Below are 22,675 nucleotides of genomic sequence, written 5' to 3'. Positions count from 1 at the left end.
CGAGGTTGAGGCCGAAGTTTTAAACGCGAAAACGTGTACTTCGGACGTTCAGCGCCGCTTTCCTGTAAGCTTAGAAGTTTGACAATGGTGTTTGGAATGTCTAGCATGAATCGCTGATTATCCAAACACCATTGTCAAACTTCTAGGCTTACAGCAAAGCAGCTCTGTACGTCCGAAGTACACGTTTTCGCGTTTAAAACTTCGGCCTCAACCTCGCTAATAATAATAATGGTGTGTAAAATTGTATTAAAAATTACTTTTGAATTACGTAGAAATGTTCACTTACAAATAGAAAAAATTTATTAAAGTTTGTTAGAAACTGCTTACAAGAAAAAAAGCCTTTGAATTTAGTTGAAAATTTAAGGAAAAAAAGAACTTAGATCAAACTTCTAATTTAGAAGGTATTTTCATTTTTCAAATAAAACATAATACACAACATTATTGTAAATGCTTATAAGATTTTAAAAAGCAAAGATGGTCAATACTCCGATCACTCAATTTGATTATTATTTTAGTAATGAAAAGTCCCGCTACCGAGAAAGCCCTTTCCGATTCAATTGATGTGAGTGGAATTCCGTCTTCTCTTAAATGCATTAAATATATGTAAATGTTTTTTTTCGCCTGTATCCCGAAAGATTTCTAGTTTGTTTTCGAGATTGTAGTACTTCTTTTGCTCTCTAGAATTCTTGATTTGTCTACCTTGGCTGCTTTAATAGAAACATCAAGCTTATAGCCCAATAATTCGGCAGTTAGTTTGTCTCTAATAATCAGGTTTATGAAAACTTCATACTTGCAAACTTCGTACTCGTTTGTATCCTTGCCCAATTTGCACAACCTGGCGTTACGCGTTTATTGACGCTACTGGGCATGGTTAAAAATTAAGACAGCATAAGCACAATTATTCCAGATATTACAGGTTCTGAAAGTAAAGAATTTTCAGTCTTGTCACAAATAAGCCACACATTGATTATTGTCCATTTGTGACATGCCATAACGAGCAAAAATTTAAAAAACTAATCAGTAGGTTTAAAATTAATAAATACAAATGTATTCTGACCGTTTATGAGTTAATTATACTTTCTATTTGCAAAATTTCCTCAATCTTAACACAAAATAAGAAAAAAGTGAATTTTTTAAATTCGCGGAATTTCCCGCGTTAAAAAACAACCGGGATCCGTTTGAGAAAACCTAGTATATATATAACCCGGAAAGTAAAAATGTGTATAACAGGAAAATATGGCAATCGGTCAAAAACTGGCCTCCTCTCAAGATATTTTTGGACTCGGACCCTTGAACGTCGAGAAATGAAAAAAAACATTCGACTTTTATGTATGTTAGTGGGGAACTCGATTTTTTCACCACCTCTGAAGCTTAACTCCCGTGCTTTTTTGTCGAAAATTTCTGGAATTTTACAGGGAGGTTTGTATATTAGGGGATTGATGGTATTAAATTTTGGTGATTAATTTAAAGGTCGACGAAAATTGTGTGTCGTATTTCAAGTGGAGTTGGACAAGATTTTACTCATTAGCATTTATTTATAAAATCCGTTCTTACCCTCAAAAATAAGCTTTTTGCCATACAATAATTAAACAGGTAAAGTATTTTAAATAAAATATAACAGATGGCGCCACACTCTATTAGTTGTTGCCGGGAAAATTAAGTAATTCTTTGGATTTTATTTTGGCTTCTCACAATTTTTTCCTTCCACTGTTTTACTATCTGACTTTCATTGTTTTCCCTTCCTTTTAATTCATTTGATTTTTCTTTATCTGATGCAGTGCCACTATAGAAAAGTTTTCCTTTAGGCTTTTAAAATTTAAACATGAAAAGAATTAAAGAAAAAAATTGATAGAAATATTAATATGTTGTTCAAATTGTTCCAGTACAAATCATATTTCTTTTAAGTCATACATCAGATATGATATAACCAAAGATTTACAGATTTAATTCTGGTAAAATTTTATAAGTTTATTTTCAAACAGCAAATTAAATTTAACATAAGCAAAGTTGCATATTCAAATAAATCATAAATGTATATATGTCAAATTTATAAAACAAATTCAAATTAAAGGTTTGTATCTGAATGTTAAATATAAAAAAAATGTTCATATAGTATACATTACAATAATACAATTGTATTTTCAGAATGAAATTGGTTTATTATCTTTTACATTAAAGTTGGTAAGTACTGATGATAATCACAAAGATAAATTCCTTTACAACTGTTTAATTATATTTTTTGACTAATAATTGTCCAATAATTTAAACAACAAAATATACATTTGACATATATTATACAGCCACTACCTTCCTTAACCATATTAGTAATATATGAATTATTAAAATTATGAAAAAGAAGAAATTTTTCAAAATATGAATTTTAATTAACAGCAGCAGAAATAAAGAAAAATGCATAAAATAGAAATATATATGAATTTATTTTTCAAAGATCACAAAAGGTAAGTTTTAGAAACAGATTAAATATTCTAATTGCAAAGTTTTTTTTTTTTTTTGCTTGCACTCTCAGAGTGTATACATGGAAAGAAGTTCAACAAACATTGTTTATATGCATTTTATGATTCTGTGACCTAATGAATGGATACCATGAAAAATTAATTATTTAAAAATTAATATAAATTTGATAAGATTTTTACAGGAATTAGAATAAAATTTTAATAAATAGAAAAGGAAATTTATTTATTAGAAATGAAGCAAAAAATCAAGTTTACATTTTTTTGCCACTTCTTTTATATATATACATGCTTGAAACATGATTACTAGTAAATATCAATTTTTTTTTTTCTATGGATAACATCTGCCAAAATGGAAAGTTTAGGATAGTGGTTTTCCTTCTGGAATGACTGGAGTTGTTGCAGGAGATGCTACCTTTGAAGACCTTCCCTCAGCATTACTCAATGCTTCTTCAAAGCTATTCACACTATTACTGCGAGATCCAGCCATTTTAGTCTGTACAAGGATTCATAAATTTTTAATTAACAAATATTTTGTTAAGATGCATTCATATTAAAAATAGTCAGAAGAAAAAAAATCAATACCTTAACATTAGAATATGCAGATCCAACTTTTTCTTCAAAAGATTTGAATGCAGTTGAATTTCTAATAAATTGCATAAAGTATTTTTATCAATAGAGATGGCTAAAGTGTATACAAAAAATAGAAAAACAAACCTTACTTGACTTCACTTAACTTCTTTGTAACACTTGCACTGATAGTTCCTATAGCTGTTGTAGTTTTCTCTCCTGCAGTTTTTAATGTTGAACTAGTCTTCTGATAACTATAAATATTTTGAAACATTGAAAATAATTAAGAAATAATAAATTTTAACTTATATATAATGTTTTTTATAATACTATTATTTTTAAAATAAGAATTAGTTAATATCACCTACGCTGTAGAGCTGAAGATTCCTGGCAAGCTTGAGGAACAAGAGAAATTATTAGAAAAAAATTAAGAAAAGAATGGGAAAAAACATTGGATAAAAGTTCACAAGGATACTGGGTGTCACTAGTGCATCTATTTAGAAAATTAAAAGTTTTGCATTCATAAAGAAATCAAGTAGATGAAGTTTATTTGAAACTAAAAGAACATGTTATATATTAATTCATGATATAATTTGTCACAAAAATTCAGATCTAGAATTAGATTTTAAATATTTTAAATAATTTGAAAATATTTTACTAAAATCAATACAGAAATTTTGAAGTAATATTTTGAAATAGTGACTATCGAAACAAGTTTCAAAAACTTGTTAAAATGTTCAATTCAAAGAAAAAAAAATTATCAAAATTTAATATTTTAGTTTTCAATTATTATTGAGATAATTTTTTCAATCAAATAATCATAATTAAAGTTTATAAAAAAAATCCAAAATCACTTCTGAAATTTTAATATTTGTTGTTAGTATTATTATTGTTAGGAATGGTGAAAGTGATGGATAAGGTGCAGAAAGGAAAAAGAAACTGCATTTATTATTTTTTTCACTCACATAGGAGCGCTGACAACAGCACTGTTCCACTCAGTCAACTTGGTACCAACTTCCTTATACCTAATTTAGAAAGGGCATTGTTTCAAAGATTGAAACATTTAAAATCTTCATTCAAACTGTTAGTGAAGAATTTTTTAATAATTAGAGTAAATCAATGTTTTTAAACTGACAAATAATTAAAATAAAAATTTTATTCAACTTTTTTCTTATTATTGATGTAACAAATTCTGACTCAAAATATTTTATTATTAAATAAGTTATTTGTTTTGAATAGCCATTAGTTATTGGAAAAAGTAATTCCCTCTATTTCAAAAAACAGCACAAACTGGAATTGTAATATTCAAATAAATAACACCTAAATCAATTTCCAGCAAACAACAATTTCCCTCTATTTCTTGTGGCTTATTTTAATTACTTTCCTGTGAATAAGAATCACATCTAGACAAATATTAAGATATGCAATTGGCAGAACTAAAATTTAGCAATTTTAAATCACATGATAAGTTTTAAAATATTTTAAATTTCCAAAGAATTTTTTTCTATTCTGTATATATAGAATCTGTATGTGTGTGTATATATATGAACATACACACACATACAGATCTCTTAGTTATTCTGATATTGAATGATTATGACAAAATGGTTAAGTGGTTAAATGATTGAGTTACAAGATCAGATTAACCATTGGGCTAGAACTTTCCTAATTACTTACATAAATATTACATAACTGGACTTGACAAGCCATAATATATTAAATTTAATAATTACACAACAGCATAACTATCTACCTTTAGTCTAAATTATATAATATCTATGTAATTAGCCAAGTTCTAGTACATTAATTAAGCCAGCCTTACCATTTGATGTAGAAAACCATTCCAAATTATACTAATTAAGAATAGTTCTCTATATGTGACAATTCATTTCAAAGAAGTAACAGCAAAATGTTTAAATATTTCAATATAATTTTTGTATAAATTAGTGTATCATAGGAATAGTCTGTTTCTTCAAGGACTTGGATTTCTCTAAGTATGTATTTAAAGTGAAACTAGTATTATAGATTAACATAGCTCACTATTCTGTCATTTCTTTATCACAATAATATTTGTGTCACTCCTTTGATAAATACACAATTGAGTATTTGGGTATAATTGAATTCTTATGACTGAAAAATTACCCACAATTTCTTAAAAATGAAACAATTTTATTTAGCTGAATGTTCAAAATCTTATGATATAAATTAAAATTTCATTCAATTTACAATACTAAATTTTAAGAAGATAATATACAGAATATCATTAGTTAGAATTTAAGATAAAAACTTTATATTTAAAAATAGCTTACGCCGAAGATTCTTGAATATTGCGAAAGCCTTGTTCCATATCATCCTTAAATTCTTTCCATGGAGTTATACCCAATTTACGTTTTAATTCTTGAGCATGTCTTACTCTATCTGATAATACTTGTCTTAAGGTTACTATTTCATCTTCTGTCTAAAAAAACAAATTATAAAGGTTGAAAATTATCTGGTATAATTAGCAATTTTAAAGAATAAAACTGAGGTTTTTAAATAAGCTTAATGTTCAAATTTTTAAGTTTTAGAACTAACTTTGAAATCACTAGTATTAAATACAAAAATATTCTGTAATAAAACTTAAATATTTTATTTAGCATTTTTAAGTTCTAAATAAAAACTATCACAAAAAAACTAATGCTTAGCAAATTCATAATGTATTATGTTTCTGCAATTTTATAATAATGCCTCTTTGAAGAGATTTCAAGAGTTCATGATTGCCATAAAAGATCAAGTCAAACAAAACAAAAACAATCTACAGAATGACTATCCGAAAAGACAACATTTACAGATGACACTTAAGAAAATGCCACATACATGAAACCATAGAATATACCATATTAGTTTGTAAAGTTTTATCAGAAACTACTTACATACTACAAATACACACCACACATAATATACTATGATCAAGCCATAATAATAATAATTATTAATAAAAAACTACATACAGTCATACAACAGACTGGACATGATTTCTGTCATTGAATATGATATATGATAGATATAGCTAGTCCAAACACAAACATGTGCACTGAAAAGAATTAGCAAATACTGAGAACTCATGCTTTTGGAGAATAAGCAAGATACTTATATCTGTAGTCCTTTCTTGTAAGACTTCATATTATATATATATATATATATGAGAACTCATGCTTTTGGAGAATAAGCAAGATACTTATATCTGTAGTCCTTTCTTGTAAGACTTCATATTATATATATATATATATATATACTTAACAATTTAATCGTCGGTAACAAGGATACAAAGAATAACAATACAAAAGGGAATAACAATACAACTGAATGCTGAGAATAAGAAGGAAACATGGAATATCTCCTATCACTAGTCTAGGGTCTACATTAATCTAACCTAAGAGAGAGAGTTGCACAATTAAATGGTTACCTTGATGGACATGTTAATTTCGGAGGTTATAGGATTTCAGAAGTACTGGTTTCCAGGCACGGTGGTCAAATCAGGAACACACTCTATGGCAAAATCTTTTGGAAGAACTGCCCGGAGTCTCTCCCAGTCATCCATTTTATTATTGTCTATTTCACAATATTAAGTCCCTGAAATGCATCATCTGACGGGATGCATTCTTGTGTAAACTGACCAGGTGGTGTGCAAAATTCCAAGATGGAAGGTGGGCAAGAAGGAAGTAAAACATCCTAAATTCTTATTAATTGAATACGTAACATAGTATATGAAAGGAGATCTGAGATTATCCTTACCCATTTGAGAATTGGGCATACTCGATTGACTCATCAATACCTTTTGAAGAGTGATTACCAGCATTCTGGCATATGGGTATCTACATGGCAAACACGTGAGTGTTGAATTCTTTGGCATTGGCCGGGTAAACAATACAAACAACACACAGAACAAATTTAAGATGACAATACAAGATAGCAGTATGCTTTGCGCATGCCATAAGTAGATTACTTTCTAGATGTTTACCAGTTGTCTCAAGTAGATTATTACATGAATGAAATTTGTTAACTTTTTTTTTTTTTTCTTGCAGTTTCTTCATCTTGGATACGTAACATCAAAACTGTCGGTTTGCCATGCACTTCTTTGTCAACAGAATCCCCCTCGATGTGGGTTCCTGTCCATGGTGAGGGGACNTATATTAGTTTGGATAAATTCACATAGAAGTCTTTATGCAATCAACTTACATATTTCTAAAGTCATAGAAACATTGTCAAACTTAGTACACTTTCTTTATATTTTTGAATCAACTAAAATGCAAATGTTTAAATATCTCGAAAGAAGAAAAAATGGACTTACACCACTTTCAAAATAAACAGTCCATATATTAATACTCTGTATAAAATATAGTAATAGTATAAAAATCTGGAAACATTAGACCTTAACACCACCACTTACATCAGATTATAGAAAGCATTCATACTAACACATCAAATATACATATGTGTATTTAAAAATTTCCTGTGATTAAGTGCTGTTTTTGTATATATCAGTTTTTCTGTAGCTATAATTTCATCTTAGTTCAACATAGCACGTAAGCACCAGTGCTTATGTACTATGTTATTAATCAAGTAAGATACAATCAATCACCACCATAATAATGAATCCAAAAGTCTGTATTTAGAAATAGTACAAAGTAATAATGTCATATTTAATTCAGCCTATATTTTTATTGCTCATATCATATTGTAAAATGTATAATTAAGTGTTGAAAAAAAGGCTAGGTAGTTTTCAATATTGTCATCATATTCATTCTAATAGATAGCATAGGTGCAAGATGAAAGACAGTGAGGTGCCCCCCTAATATTGCACAAGGACACTGTCTTTTGAAGGAAGATAAAGCTTAAGGCTTCACAAAGTTCATACTTTGTGAGAACAAAAAGAGAAGACAAAACCGCACCTCACACATTACTAGTGATATACTTCCATTCTCTTTTGATTAGTGAGAAAAGTCAACAGTTTTACTTTACTCTGTTGTAGTCCACATTTCTGTGTCTGTGTCAACATTGGAGACCAATAAAATTGATCAAATTTAAATTACAATTCATAAAAGATAATTCTGTTCTATCATTTAATATATACTCTCAAAGCAAAATACTGTATTATATTAAATGATATTTTCTTCACACACTATATTAGATGATAGTTATTTGGATCTATTTGAATTTAATATTTTAAGTTAAATTATTTTATCAAATCCAGATATTATCTTTACATATATATAAAATCACACAATATTTTCTTTTCTTCCAGACTATTTTAAACTAAAAATTAATTGTAATTAAATTCAACAAGAGACAGCATCTTTGCTAGTTATCTCTAGCCAAAATTACAAGAGATGATCAAAAACAAAGCCTGCAGTGAAAGTGTACATTTTATTTCATACAACCAATACAGCCAACTGATAGTACATTTTATACTATACAACTGATAGTAAAAGTGTACATTTTATTTCAAAATGTACACTTTTCACTGCAGGCTTTGTAACCTTAATTTTTGATCATCCCTTGTAATTAGCCTTAAATAGCCCAATAAATGAATTTAGCTGTTATAAGGTTATAATATTCCCATGTTTAATTACGTTAATATCAAAAATGTCTTTGTCCGTAACGGGTTAATTAATTACACATAGTTTAAGAATATTACTTCAAAGCTTTATTTTAAACTGCAGAATGTCAAAGAGCACATTTCTCTCTCATTCTTTTGAAGTAAGAATATTTTTGGAAAGAGAAGAATAAAAAAAAAACTCTTCTTTCCTTTCTCACAACGTATGAATTAGCCTTTATCGTAAACTGAACAATTGCACATTCTATTTAGTATTGTCACTCTTACCATATGTTGAAGTAAAGCATGAATGTGTTGAGAGTGGCACTGTTGTTCAAATAATAATAAAGTGAAAAAGTTATTGGATTTATTCCATTAATAGTTACCCTTAAGGGTAACCCTTGAATAACAATTGCACCTAATTCCAAAAAAAAAAAAGTAATACAGGGTGACTAGGTGCATTCTAATAAAAACATCGCTTAAAGATGAAAAAGTAGTAGACAGTATGCTGTGTATTAGAATAAATATGGTGTATATATAATTTCAAAACAGTTACTAAATTTGTAACACAATATTAAAAATATCAGAAAATTAAAGAATACAGAAGTAATTCAATTTAACATTTCTCAAGGAAGTGATAAACTACACATCAAATCTAAAAATACATAAAAAAAAATGTGTAAATGCATCCAGAATGGATAATGTATAGAAAAAAAAATATTTCCAATGTAAATGCTTCCACGAAAACCTTCATTTCATACAATATATTGTAAATTGATCAGCACATGTTTTACACAATGATAAAATGTTAAAGCTGTCCTTTGAAAGTAATACAGTCGACCCTCCTATAACATTGTTGATACAGTAGAGCGTCGATTTTCCGAATCAATTGGGGACTGGGGTTGTTCGTATAACTGATATTTTGGATAACCGATTTATGTACGAAAAAATAGTTTAATGTATCTGATGTTGAAATTTTTCTCCGTTGAATGTTGCTTCGCGTTGAATTTTCGTCGATGTTAAGCCTAACAAAGACTATTGTATCGCTAAAAATTATTTTTTTATTTTGTACAAACAAAATAAATATATTGAAAAATATAAACAATAAAAAATTATACTTCATATGTTAATTTAGTATCAAAAACGTAAAATATTTGAGTAGCACAAGACATAGCCAAAGATTGAAGTGCCACAGCACTGGTGAAAATTTAAATTTGCCAACTGGAATTCTTTCGGATGATTGACTTTCGAGGGGGGGAAAGACGCTCTACTGTAATTCCATTTTATATGAATTCCATGTTGTACGAGTCACTTAGATTTTACAAATACGTGTGCCAGGCTGTGAATGGCTCATGTATTTGTAAAATCTAAGTGACTCGTACAACATGGAATTCTTATAAAACGGAATTATCAACAGTGTTATAGGGGGTCAACTGTATTTGTTTCCTTTTGAGGATTTGAAATGCCTTCATCACTGAAGTTTAAGTTTGAAACAAAAGTAAAGTATTGTACATTAAGTACTTTCTTTTGCATTTTGTACTTTGCCTTAATTTCCAGATTTATAGTTGCATAGGAATACTGTATCTTAACTGCAGAATCTATAGTGAACTTTAAAAACTGACATGATATTGCTTACTCTACTTGTTATACCAATATCCAAGTCCAGCAATAGTTGCAAAGGTGTCAAAACTATATAATGTGGCATATTCTCACTATCACAAGTTGATGAAATGATTTTGATAATTCATTGAACTTTTATAACTCTTCACCATCTGAAATGAAATACAGTATGTTCATTTTCCAAAAAAAAACATTTGAAATGAAAATTCATCTAGGAATCAATTTTTCAAATGCATCAAATTCTGAAAATATGCAAAATTGAAAGTCACTAAATATAGCAACTTAATCTTCAAATCTCCAAATCTTAATAGATAACATTGTTATCTATTAAGATTTGGAGGGAGGAGGGACTGGTAAAAAAAATTTGTTAAATCTGAAAATATGTTAAATTGAAGAATATTAAATTGAATTTCTATTGTATTTTGATACATTAACTGCCAAGATTTATTATAAAAATAGCTATTTCATCATAATACACATAAACAAAATTTCTGGATGTTAATTTGTTATAATTATAAATTTAGTTTTAACTTGAAATGAAATGGTTCCAAAATTGGCAGTTTTTTAAATTATAATAAAAGTGGATAAACGCCAAGTGTTTTAATAATAACACAGTCTTGTGTTCAATAGTAAATAAATCTATTTTATAATCTATTTAATTAAAAATTATGCTTTTAATTGCATTAAATATTATCTATTATCATGTTTGTATAAACAAGTATGTTAAACACTAAAAATCATATTACATTAGTTAACATGAAACAGAAGAATGGACATGGAATTTACTAAAATCATCACTAAACACCATTGGTTGAGAGAGACATTTGACATACACTAACATTTTCAGACTAACGAATAAGCCATTGTCAGGTGAATATTGTTTGAAACAGTTTGCAACTGATGCTCCATGAATCAGTCACCTGAAGATAGCTTATGCATTAGGCTGAAAATTAGTGTATATCAAATGTGTCTCAGCAACCAATGGTATTTAGTGATGATTTTACTAATTATTCTTTCTTCTGAGTATGAGTTCGAATGAAATGTTTCAAAATAAGTGTGTCATGAGAAAAATTAGAAAAACTTGTTTCCTATCCTTTATGCCAATTAGCTTCCTTACTATATCTACCAACTCACCAGGAGTTGATTCCAGAAATTTTCTTTTCCTTGTGTAAACCATTTTAGAAGATGTGACGATTTTGAATTCTCAACAACAAAACTTCCATTTCTTCCATTTTTATAATCACTAACTACCTCTTTATATATATATATAACCCATAAAAATTATACAAGTAGACCTTAATTCAGGAGTTTGAAATTCTCAGTGTTTATCGAATTCTGGGCACTTCTGACAAATCTGAGAGAGCAATTTTGTCTAACTAACAGAAAGGATACTGAAAGATCCTTTCTGTTTAAAAATTTAAGTAAAAATTATAGCAAGAAAAAATTGCAATAAACTTTCTTTTGAAATTTTGGTAATTTTAAATATAATGTCCACAACAAAACAATCTGAACTTCAATAGTATATTTATAATAATTTGTTAAAATAAAAAATTCTTATTCACTGAATTCATATCATCTATAGCATTCAAAAATGTTTAAAAAGCTATTAAAAATAATAACTGTTTAATTTTGATTATAAAACTCTCCTCAGCTAAATTAAAAATTGGTGTGTGAAAAATAAATTTTAATAATTCATCATCCTTATATATTATTTAAATATAATAAAGCTCATAATTTTTCAAGAAATTTGAAACTTAATAAAAGATAATGTTATTTACATTCAGTAAGTTGTTATAGTAAAACTTGACAGATAACTATGAATTTAGAAATAAAGTTCATAAACTAGTAATTAAACACTCAAAACAGAGTTAAAATATTTAAATTTAATGTCACATAATTTATGACACTAAATTTTAAAGTTACTGAATGTGACATTTTGTCTTTCTGTATACAATATTTATTAATGAAGTTTATAAAGTTCCTAATTAACAAGACATTTTTGTTTAATTCTGTACAGTTTGTTTTTCTGTATTATTCAAATGAACAGAATTATGCATTAGAAAATATTTGTTAATTAATATACGTTTTTGAAATCATATCAGTTAATGATTGATTAATTAACTATCAGCTGAAGAATATCAATGAAGCTGTTATCAATGCTTCTCTAATTTATTAATAAAATCTTTTAAAACATTAAGCTAATGTGATACTTACTTTGGCCAATTCATTTTTTAATTCTTCCTCTAATTTAGCTCTCTGCTCTGGGTACATAGATGATAAATCATGAACACCACTATCAGGAGTTGCATCATATCCTTTGACTTCTGGAGGCTCATTAAAAGAGTCTAAGAATAAAACATTTAAAATATATTAATTATAGAATAAAAATCAAAATTAATTTCATTTCATATGAAAAATTCAATGCCTATGAAAATTAAAATATTTTCACAAAAAGTTTTCCTGAAGATAAATTAAGTATTAAAGTTGAAAAAAAATTTATTTTCAGTAGAATTTTTTTGGTGTAGCCTTTTCGTAGCTTAAAAAACAATTTTTTCATAGAATTAAATTAATAAATTACAAAAATCAATTTAAATCATATAGGATAACTAATATTTAAAAAATTTTTTGTTCTATTCTGAAGAAGCATGAATCTAGATAATTTATACATGTAGACAACACAATAATTTTAACTATTTAATGCTGAATCTTGCATGCTCTTATGTGAAAAACATACATAACTTGACAACCAATGTCAGAAATTGCTTCCAGTAGTCATCAACTCACTCCTGTTTGTGAGTTTCCTCCTCTAGCTGTAAAAAGCTTCAATTAATTCACAATTTTATCAAGTGAAATATCTGTCAGCAATTGTTTAGCAATCCTAGAAACATCAGCACACCTTTATTGTTCTTTTTGGTTGAAGAAACCTCATTGCTTTCAGTAGATCTGAGCTAACTTGTATCTTCTGTATTATGTATGATTGTCTGTACATACAGCAATAGTGTTTCTGCAAACTTATATGAAATGCCACTACATCTTTCTCAGGCAGTGCCTTTAATGCTTGTTTGACATCTGTTACAAGTTATGTCCTTTAAAGGACCAAGTTTTTAAATTTAAAATAAATTAAGAGACTAAACACAAAAAATATTACAATTTTATGTTTTATAATTTCCAAAATATTTTTATAAATCATTTTCGATATTTATTTTTTGCTGTAAGATTTTAAGTATTTTGCAAATTAATATTCTTTTTATTTTCTATAATTTAAAAGCAGAAAAAACCACCTAATCTTGCCTAACTTTTCACAAACAATAGATCTCTATTAGTGTAACCATTAATACAAAATACTGATTTTTTTTCCTTCTAGAATAATACAACTTAATTGTTACATAAATTTTCCTAATGAAAGCAAATGCCAATTTAATTAAAAACTTACCTTAGATTATCATGCTTATATTTCTCTTTGTATTAGCAATTAATGTAAAAAATAAATTCTATAAATATTTTCTGTATTAATGATTGTAAAAAAGTTATAAAGAATACATAAAAATATAATTCTTTTAGTCTAAGTCTTTTAATGCTTATTTTCTGTATGTTTAAATCCAAATATCTTAGAATGTATTTATCTATTAAGTCAAAATATATTATAGGAGAAGAATTAGAAGGGAAAAACAGTACTCATTTTCAGAAAAATGTGATTATATATTTCCATATTAGATGAAAAAGATTTACAGTATATGAAAATACATTCTTCCCAACTATATAAATCTCATCCTGATATAAAACTGTATTGTCAAAACACATCTTTTAAGGAAAGACCAATCAAATAACAAGCCATATCAAATTTTTTTTTAGTAAGAGTTTAAAATTTTGTCTAACATTTATTATCAAAATATTTTAAAATCAATCACATTTACTATAAATTTTTATAATTTTTTTGGAGTTTTTTAATCTTAATTACAAAACTTGAAAAATACTTAATTGAGGAAACATTAAAACTTTGTGAAATTACAAGGCATGTCCGAAAAGTAAGTACTGTTTTGGGAAAACTCTCACAAAAAAATCTTTTTTTCAAAACAAAATTTATTTTTACATGAAACAGCATGTTGGAAACTATTCTAATATATTGTATTTGTTATCTTTCAAATTGTTTCTACACTAGTCCATTAGTTTTGGTTCTCAAGATTTTTTTGGAGTTTTTTAATCTTAATTACAAAACTTGAAAAATACTTAATTGAGGAAACATTAAAACTTTGTGAAATTACAAGGCATGTCCGAAAAGTAAGTACTGTTTTGGGAAAACTCTCACAAAAAAATCTTTTTTTCAAAACAAAATTTATTTTTACATGAAACAGCATGTTGGAAACTATTTTTCTACATAGTTACCATTATTGTTCAGACATTTGTCATAATTTGTCATATCGGGAAACAAACTTGTCTATACCCTCTTCAAAGAAAGATGCCGCTAGTGAAGACAGCCACTGCTGACATTGATTTGTGACAATCTCATGCAAAACAGTTTTTGAAATTTGTGGAAACTCATCACAAAGCAATCTTATTGTGAACCGTCTGTTTTCAAGAATTTTCTCATTCACTTTTGCAACCAAACCATCATTGACAACAGAAGGCCGGCCACTCCGTGCTTCGTCATGAACATTGGTGCGTCCAGCATTGAACTGTCAAACCCACTTTCTCACTATTCCATCACTCATTACATTTTCACCATAAATCTCTACAAGATGACAATGAATTTCAACTGGCTTAACATTCTTTGCGTTCAAAAACCGTATTACAGAACGCACTTCACAGTTGGCGGGTTCGGCAATTGTCTTAAACATTTTGAATGCTCACTAACACATGGAAAAACAACACAATCTGGCTCTAATGGAGTCACTGGACTGACAATCAACCAGAGACATGTATGCAGGTGCTGAACTGCGATACTACCACTGCAGTGGTGGTAAAACGAAACGGTACTTACTTTCCGGACATTCCTCGTATATATGATAGAAATTGTGAAATCATTAAAAAACTGATTAAAAAAAAAGCAGCTTATTTTCTCAATTCTATTCATATTATTCACTCCTAAAGTCATTCTTTGCTCATGTCAAAATAAAATATTATATAAGGTTTTGAATTAAAATATTTTTAAAAATCATTAAATAATCAAAATCAACTTTCAACTAATTCATAATAAATTTCTTCCATAAGCATGAGTTAACAAACTTGTTAAAACCAGTCCTTGCATACATGAAATTTCCTTGAAGTCTATCAGTATTTTTGGCACATTTTCCATAATTCCACATACTGTTAAACAAGCCAGGACAGGGTGTCTAGTATTCAGTGCAAAAAATTGGATTAAATGTTTTATATTTGTAAGATTAAATCAGGCTACATTAATGCTACTATTAATAATTAAATGTCAAGTAATTTGGCCTAGAGGTAAGCATTAGGAAACTTCTCTTGATAATAGTTAATTATAACTATTAAATTTATCAACAGATTGGCCTAGAGGTAAGCATTAGGCAACCAATTACTTGACATTTAATTATTAATAGTAACATTAATGTATCCTGATTGATCTGATGATCGTTTGGCAGTATTCAGTACATTATCAATTTTGTAATGTATTTTTAATAATTAGACTATTTTAAGCCCAATACAAAAGAAATCATTTAAAATCTTACTTATCAGAAATTGTATCATCTGAATTTACATAAATTCTAAATTTCAATTATTCAGTTTTATTATTTAACACAATCAATCAAATATGAAGACAGAATAGTTTCTTCTACACATTCCAAAAACATGTATCTGAATGTGACAGTATAAAATGTTAATTATTCGTTTGAATGAAGTCAACTACATTTCCAGATTTGTTTTAAAACTCAAATTTTGTTAAGGCTGTCACTGGCTGTAGTAATTTAACAGAAGACTTCCAACAGTATGCAAATTTTGTTGTTAAATTAAAAATTGTCTATCGCAAATGGTATTTCCTGTTGAAATAACTAAAAATTCCGAAAAATTAAGCCATCTCTCACATCTTTTACTCATTTTTATCCGAACATTCCATAAATGATAAAAGAGATAAATTTAAAATTAATAAAAATTTAAATTTATGATTAAAAAGGAAATAAACGCCTGTCATTAATTTCATTTAAAAAACTTTTCCTGTAAATAAATTTTTAAAAATGGAAATAAAATTACGTTCTAATCGATAATTATGCGCCAATTACAATATTGCACGGTACACATTATTATTTATAGAAAATAATTCACTAAAAACGTAACAAGTAAACGGGAGAAAGTGTAGCACAGAGAGTTTAAGTATTTAAATCTGTAAACTGTATAAAGTCACGACATTTTATTATTAAAAATACATGGCAGAATAAAACGAAATCGCGTGACGTAATCGTTCAACAAAACTCCAACTGACGTTACCAGTCTGGTTTTCGATTACAGGTTATTCACGTTAATTCGAAATAACTTACATTTATCGTCGTTTTCATCAGCTGCTATTCTTAAATACCGATGATAATTATCAGTTAAATCCAATTTAAACGTTTTAGTCATTTCTCTGGGTGACATATCTTCCGCGTGATCCAACATCTTGATGTTAATGTTACAGTCCACTTTAAAGAATCAATAAAACGATCGACTGCACCACTGCAGACTATCTAAAAGCATGCGTGAAAATTCCACTAGAGTATTATAACACCTTTACCGAACAAAAGTAAAAATTGATTCAAATAAATCCGTTTTAAAAGCAGCTGTGACGTCAGTTGAAATTCGTAAGTTATCACTCGATTGATATCGCACTTAAGATTATATTGATATAAAAAAGAACTAGACGTAATATAGGATACGATTTTTTTCCTCTGACAGCGAACAAAAATTAGAAGAACGGTTTTCAAATTTCGCAAATACATTATAAAACGCAAATTAATAATAATAAAGCTTTTTTAAAATTGTTTTAATCGATTTCCGTTTTACAAAACGAATAGTAGTAGTAATTATAAATTTTTAACCACAGTCGTCACATTTCATCCATTAGTAATCGCAACTTATCATTTTTGACAATTTAGGACGTGGCGAGAAAAAAAAGCAAATAAATTATCCGGTCAGATCGGTAATGTTAACACTTACTTCTTGTTGACATTTAACAGCTTTAATACCGGAAATATACTTTATTAATAATTACAAAAAGTCAGTTTTAAAATATTTTCCGAAAGCAAATATCAAGTAAATTTTTTTCTGAAGTGTTATCTTATATAAAAATTAAATGTTAGNATCACACATTCACAATTCCATTCTATTTCGCTCAGCGTCATTGCCCAAGTTTTCTCGCTATGTTGTTGGTTCGGTTAGATTAAGATGATTACTGTGTAAATTGTTTATGACATTTGCAGATCCAGATAGGAGATGGACTAGTAGGCTATTTGACTTGTACAAAATCAGTGTAAAAATTTGTTTATATTTGAAGTAATTTTTGAAACATGATTAAAAAAATTGATTAAAAATTTGTCAAAACATAATAAATGTATAAAAGAAAAGCATTAATATATGTATGTAAGAAAACATTAAATTTTGATACAGAAATTTAAAATAAACTAAAATATTTTACAAAAATTATGAAGTATTTAACTTAATGATTAAACTTGAATTTATCTTATTTGATTAATAATAATAGTTTGATCTTCCATATTTATACACACAGTATAAAGATGAAAACTTATCTTATTTTGATATAGAAATTTTGAAAACAATTTTGAACTAGATAATTTTAACTATTATAAATAGTAACAATGTATATGATATAGGCTTAAATAAAATCAATAATTGTAGCTAATTTCTAATGGTACAGAAGTTTCTTAGAAACTTCTTTACCATTAGAAATTCTGTTATTTTGCTTCTAGAATTCTCAAGATCATGGCAAACAATTCTCCCATTAATAAAAGAAGTTTCTTAGAAATTTTTATAAATTTAATATAGTCTAAAATTATCTTTAAATTTCAGTAAATTAAACATTGTAAAGAATTAAAGGTATCTACTAACATCTGTAATCCAGTTAATATGAACCAATTTATTATAAGAACTAACGTTTTCAACTGTCCTTAACCTTCTGCAATTGAACCTATAAGAACAAATGTTTTCATATTAACTGGATTACAGGTGTTAGTTGGTGCTTTTAATGTATCTCATCCAGTTTTGAAATATATTTAATTAATTGTAAAGGATATTAAAACAAAAAAATACTNTAAAAAATAAATTCATTAAGAGTCATAAATAACCATATAAAATTTAATATTTCTAAATTTATATAAACACGTTTCAACAGTTGATTCATAATTTTAAAATAAAAAACCAAGCACTATCCAGATACAAAAAGGTCATATATTCTGAATTAGTCAGTCTTGCCTGGAGATTATCAAAGGCAGAATAATCAATTTCACGGGCGTCCCTTCTATTAGATTTCACAAGAGAATAATAGAGTTATTTTTGTTCATTTTTAAAGTGTGTGTACAGTATTTGCGACTGAAAACGAATGACCTGCAATCTGGTGTCAGCTGAGATAATTGCTAAAAATAATATTGAAGTCCAGAAATTAGCATTATTATTATTATATATATATTAATCTGTCATGGATTTAGAATAAACTTACAATGTAATAGCAAAGTTTTTCTGCATCATCAATCAAAAATTCCAAACTACATAAATACAGTAGTGGTTCCATATTTCCAAAATTTAGAAAGAAACAAACCCAAGAACAATTCTGTCTGTTCTTTATAACTAATTGCTGGATAAAACATTTTTACTATGCTAATTGTCTCAATTCTTTCAGAAAATACTGTTTATATTCATTCTGAAATATTTCCATAAGTTAAATAGGTTGTTTAATCTCTGATAACTTTGATTTCTTTTTCATTTTGCCATTTATAATAATAATAATTTAAACTCTCAGCCATGTTGATATTAATTTTTTTTTAATATAAAACTTTTATTTTTGTTCAAATCAATCATTTCCTTCAGGACTTTTTCATACTAGAAAATGCTATTCTTTTAATATTAAATACTACATTTTAAAATTCTACAATTTCTTGATACATTAGAAGAGTGTAAACACAAACCTTTGACATTCTTCTGAACAGTGTCTAAGACCACAAAAATGATTTGCATCAAGCATTGATTTTCTTTTAGTAAAACATTTTAGTTTCTCCTCTTGCATAAACTAATACTGTATATCACTCAATTTTATTTTGTTAAAAGGACATTGTTACTAAATAAAATAGCATTGTATGTATATGTGAACAGTTAATGTAAGTGCACATCTATACTATTTTCATTTGCCATGTTTTAAAATTTAAATGAACTGTAGAGGAAAGGTCAATCACAAATAGACTTTTCATCCAGATTTTGTTTATAATTAGATATCTCTATATAGTGTAAATATTAATAAGACTGCTCTCACATTGCTTTATCTCAGCTCTCAGTAGGATGGAAGAAGGATAATGTAAAATATGCAGAGCTTGTCTAGGTTAGTCTAGGTCTATTTGTTCATTCAAATATATTTCCAAACTACAGAATATCCTCCAGTAAAGAAAGCAAAAATAAAGGTTATAAGTGAGTAGAAAGGAAACAATTTTATTGATTCAACAATATGAACTGTTTCCAGAATTATTGAATGTAAGGAATATAAAGACAAAAAAGCCAAAAAGCTTTATTTTAAAGTTTTAAAACTTTGATTAGAAGGATAAAACAAAACAATTTAAAATGCTAAATGAATGTCAAACTATGAGAATTACAACAAAAAAATTATATAAATGACATTTACTTATTGTAATCTTCAATTAATTCTCTTAATATTTTTTTCTAACCCAAATGTTTATTTTCTATTAGTATTTGCATTACAAAAGGATATCAAGGAGAGATGAAGATTGAACTTTTTCTTTTGATTCATTAATTAATACTATAACTGCAGTAACTAGACATCTTGATCATACAATTCTAGACAATGTCTTGGTTTGCTTCTAGAAAGAGGAGTTATGATAAAAAATATCCTTGTGTGCATAAACAATAAAAATCTCAGTACAGTTGATCTAATACATATCTCTAGCTGTGATCTAGTGGGAGAAAGTCTTTGCATAGTGTACACACTTTTAGACTGATCTCATTATAGAAAGAGAAATCTACCAAGAATTTTCCCTATAGTGACATACATAGACAAGCTGTAAAGCTAACATGTCTTGATTTGCTTCAAAGAGACTTTTTGGCCATAGCCAGAAGAATTCTTATTACTAAGAAAGAATTAACATTTCCTGCAATAAAAACAAATTATTATTAATGTAAAGAAATATGAATTCAGTTTTTAAAAGTACAAAAACAGTGCAAATATATAACTAGAAGATAATGAAAAAGAAAAGATACAAGTTCTTAAAGAAAAATTCTGTAAAAAAATGGTAAATTTATAATGAAATGGTACGTAAAACCAAACATCACNTTTTCAATTAATTATTCTTATATGAAATATTAAGATAAATCAGTTTCACATATCATTTCAATAAGGTACTAATTATTATAGGCATAATTTTTCAAAAAATTTGATTATTAAAATTTACAGTTACATTATCAAACTTTATTTTTTAAAAAATGGCAGATCATCATACAGAAACTTCCTATAATTATTTTATTTATCCTACTACAATTACCTAGTTCATGTATTACACAACACAAATATAAACATGACAAAAAAGGTATAAATTCAATCTATATATACCATATATATATATAATTTTTAATTTTTTTAAACAGTTGACGATTGTAATAATTTAATAACCAGTTGTTGTATTCCCTTAAACAATAAATATATCTAATTATGAGAAAATTTTATTTTGGAGCCTATATATTAGTCACATTTGATTACATATGTTAAACTTCTCAACTATTAAAAATGGACATTAGTGTGACATTTTAACAACATTGATACCAGTAGCTTAAGCAAAGTTTTAACAAACTTGAAGAAATTCCAATAAGTCAAACTTTATACATTATGTTTCTCAAATACTTTCAAGCAATCAAGCCCATCATAAGAATGGCAAAACCGGGCATGCCGGACAACAAAGTCATCTCAGCGTCCAGACACACGAACTCGAATAATTGGCCCGGCCATCACGCCACTTTACTTTTACATCTCCCAACAATTACTCGGTTTTCAAAGCTAATCAAGAAATGTAATGTAAATTAATGAGTTCCAATGAAGCAGACTAAGCCTATTAATTCAAGAAATTGAAAATTTATTCATTATTTATTAATCTTTGAATGATTAAATCATACATTTACATTTTTATATATTTATCATTGTAAATAATCATTCAATGTAGAAGACAAATTCAATTGCTTATACAATAAATTAAGTTTGACCACGAAAGAATCATTTATTTAAATCGAATTCACGAATATTTCATATTACAAAAAAAATACAAGTATATCTGTAAGAAATATTTACTATACTAACATATGTAATCAAACATACTACATGACTCACTTATCCAACTGTTATATTCTGGTAGATATTACTGAGAAAACACATGATATCTACATTTCAAATAAAACTATTAGAAAGAATCAGCAATTTATATTTATTGCTTTAAAATATAAACAATTGGGATATTTTTAGCACGACTCATTAATCATTACTTTATATAACGTTAATGATTGTAAATAGTCAAAGTGAGCATATGCCCATGTATGTAAGGCACTTGCTTATCTTCTACACCACAAGACTTGTCATTCGAACAACAAAATTGTTATATAAATTATGTAAATTTAACAGACAGTAACACGTGCGAGTCGTCTTGTGAATTTCGGATGTAATTCAACGAGATGTTTTCATATTGTTTATTTTCTACAGAAAAAACACCCACTTCAGATATAGAGAAATGGAGGAAAAACGGTGGACACGTCACGATACTTTTAAGACGTAAAAAGAAATGTATCCAATTATATAATGGAAGATAAAATATTATAAGAGGTAGGAGATACCTTGTATAGAAAAGTCGGTGAAATTGCCTTCGGGTGTACGAGCCATCTTACGTAAAGTTTAAGTCAAAATTATTCCGTAACTTCAACTTTTCCCAATAATATTCCCTGTTAGTCTCTTTTAAAATAAACGTTTGGTGGCGCTCTCCGAATTCAGTTGGTGGCGTGAATTTATCGCGGAAAATAAAAATATATATATTTTTCATTTTATTTACTGTTGTTATTTTTTTATTATTTATTAACTTATGTTAGCGTATTATATAAAGGTTGAAACATATATTTAATTTAAACAGCTTTGCTTTTATTGAAATCTTTTTTCCTTCTATTTTTTCCCGTTAATATGAATGTTCTTATCAGCGTTTTTCATTTCGAGTTAGAAATAACTCGTGGATTCTGTTCTTCACTT

General features: G+C 27.4%; 1 protein-coding gene across 5 annotated transcripts; it reads right to left on the bottom strand.

Moving 5' to 3' along the window:
* Window positions 1-2,138: 2,138 nt before the first annotated feature.
* On the bottom strand, window positions 2,139-22,420 carry LOC111621823 (tumor protein D54-like). Of its 5 annotated transcripts, none has more exons than XM_023364082.1 (8): window positions 22,273-22,420; window positions 12,451-12,581; window positions 5,351-5,499; window positions 4,007-4,066; window positions 3,410-3,436; window positions 3,194-3,295; window positions 3,057-3,117; window positions 2,139-2,967 (listed from the first exon to the last, which is right to left on the bottom strand). In XM_023364082.1, exons 1-8 carry the CDS (start codon window positions 22,316-22,318, stop codon window positions 2,833-2,835), a joined length of 711 nt encoding a protein of 236 aa, XP_023219850.1. In that variant the 5' UTR covers window positions 22,319-22,420; the 3' UTR covers window positions 2,139-2,832. The 5 variants fall into 5 exon arrangements, with proteins under 5 accessions (XP_023219850.1, XP_023219847.1, XP_023219848.1 ...); XM_023364079.1 differs by lacking the exon at window positions 22,273-22,420 and adding an exon at window positions 16,725-17,121; XM_023364080.1 differs by lacking the exons at window positions 3,410-3,436; window positions 22,273-22,420 and adding an exon at window positions 16,725-17,104.
* Window positions 22,421-22,675: the final 255 nt, after the last annotated feature.

Source organism: Centruroides sculpturatus, unplaced genomic scaffold (genome assembly GCF_000671375.1).
Source record: "Centruroides sculpturatus isolate CEXI.00-Female unplaced genomic scaffold, Cexi_2.0 scaffold169, whole genome shotgun sequence".
NCBI lineage: Eukaryota > Metazoa > Arthropoda > Arachnida > Scorpiones > Buthidae > Centruroides > Centruroides sculpturatus.
The sequence above is the reverse complement of the archived record's forward strand: the minus strand, read 5'-3'. Positions and strand labels throughout refer to the sequence as shown.

Coding starts and splice junctions, on each gene's coding strand:
- LOC111621823 (XM_023364079.1), bottom strand. CDS start 16,842: ATGTTGGATCACGCGGAAGATATGTCACCCAGAGAAATGACTAAAACG. Junction 12,582..16,724: donor TGATGAAAACGACGATAAAT/GTAAGTTATTTC, acceptor TTTTATTCTTAG/ACTCTTTTAATGAGCCTCCA. Junction 5,500..12,450: donor TAAAAAATGAATTGGCCAAA/GTAAGTATCACA, acceptor TTGTTTTTTTAG/ACAGAAGATGAAATAGTAAC.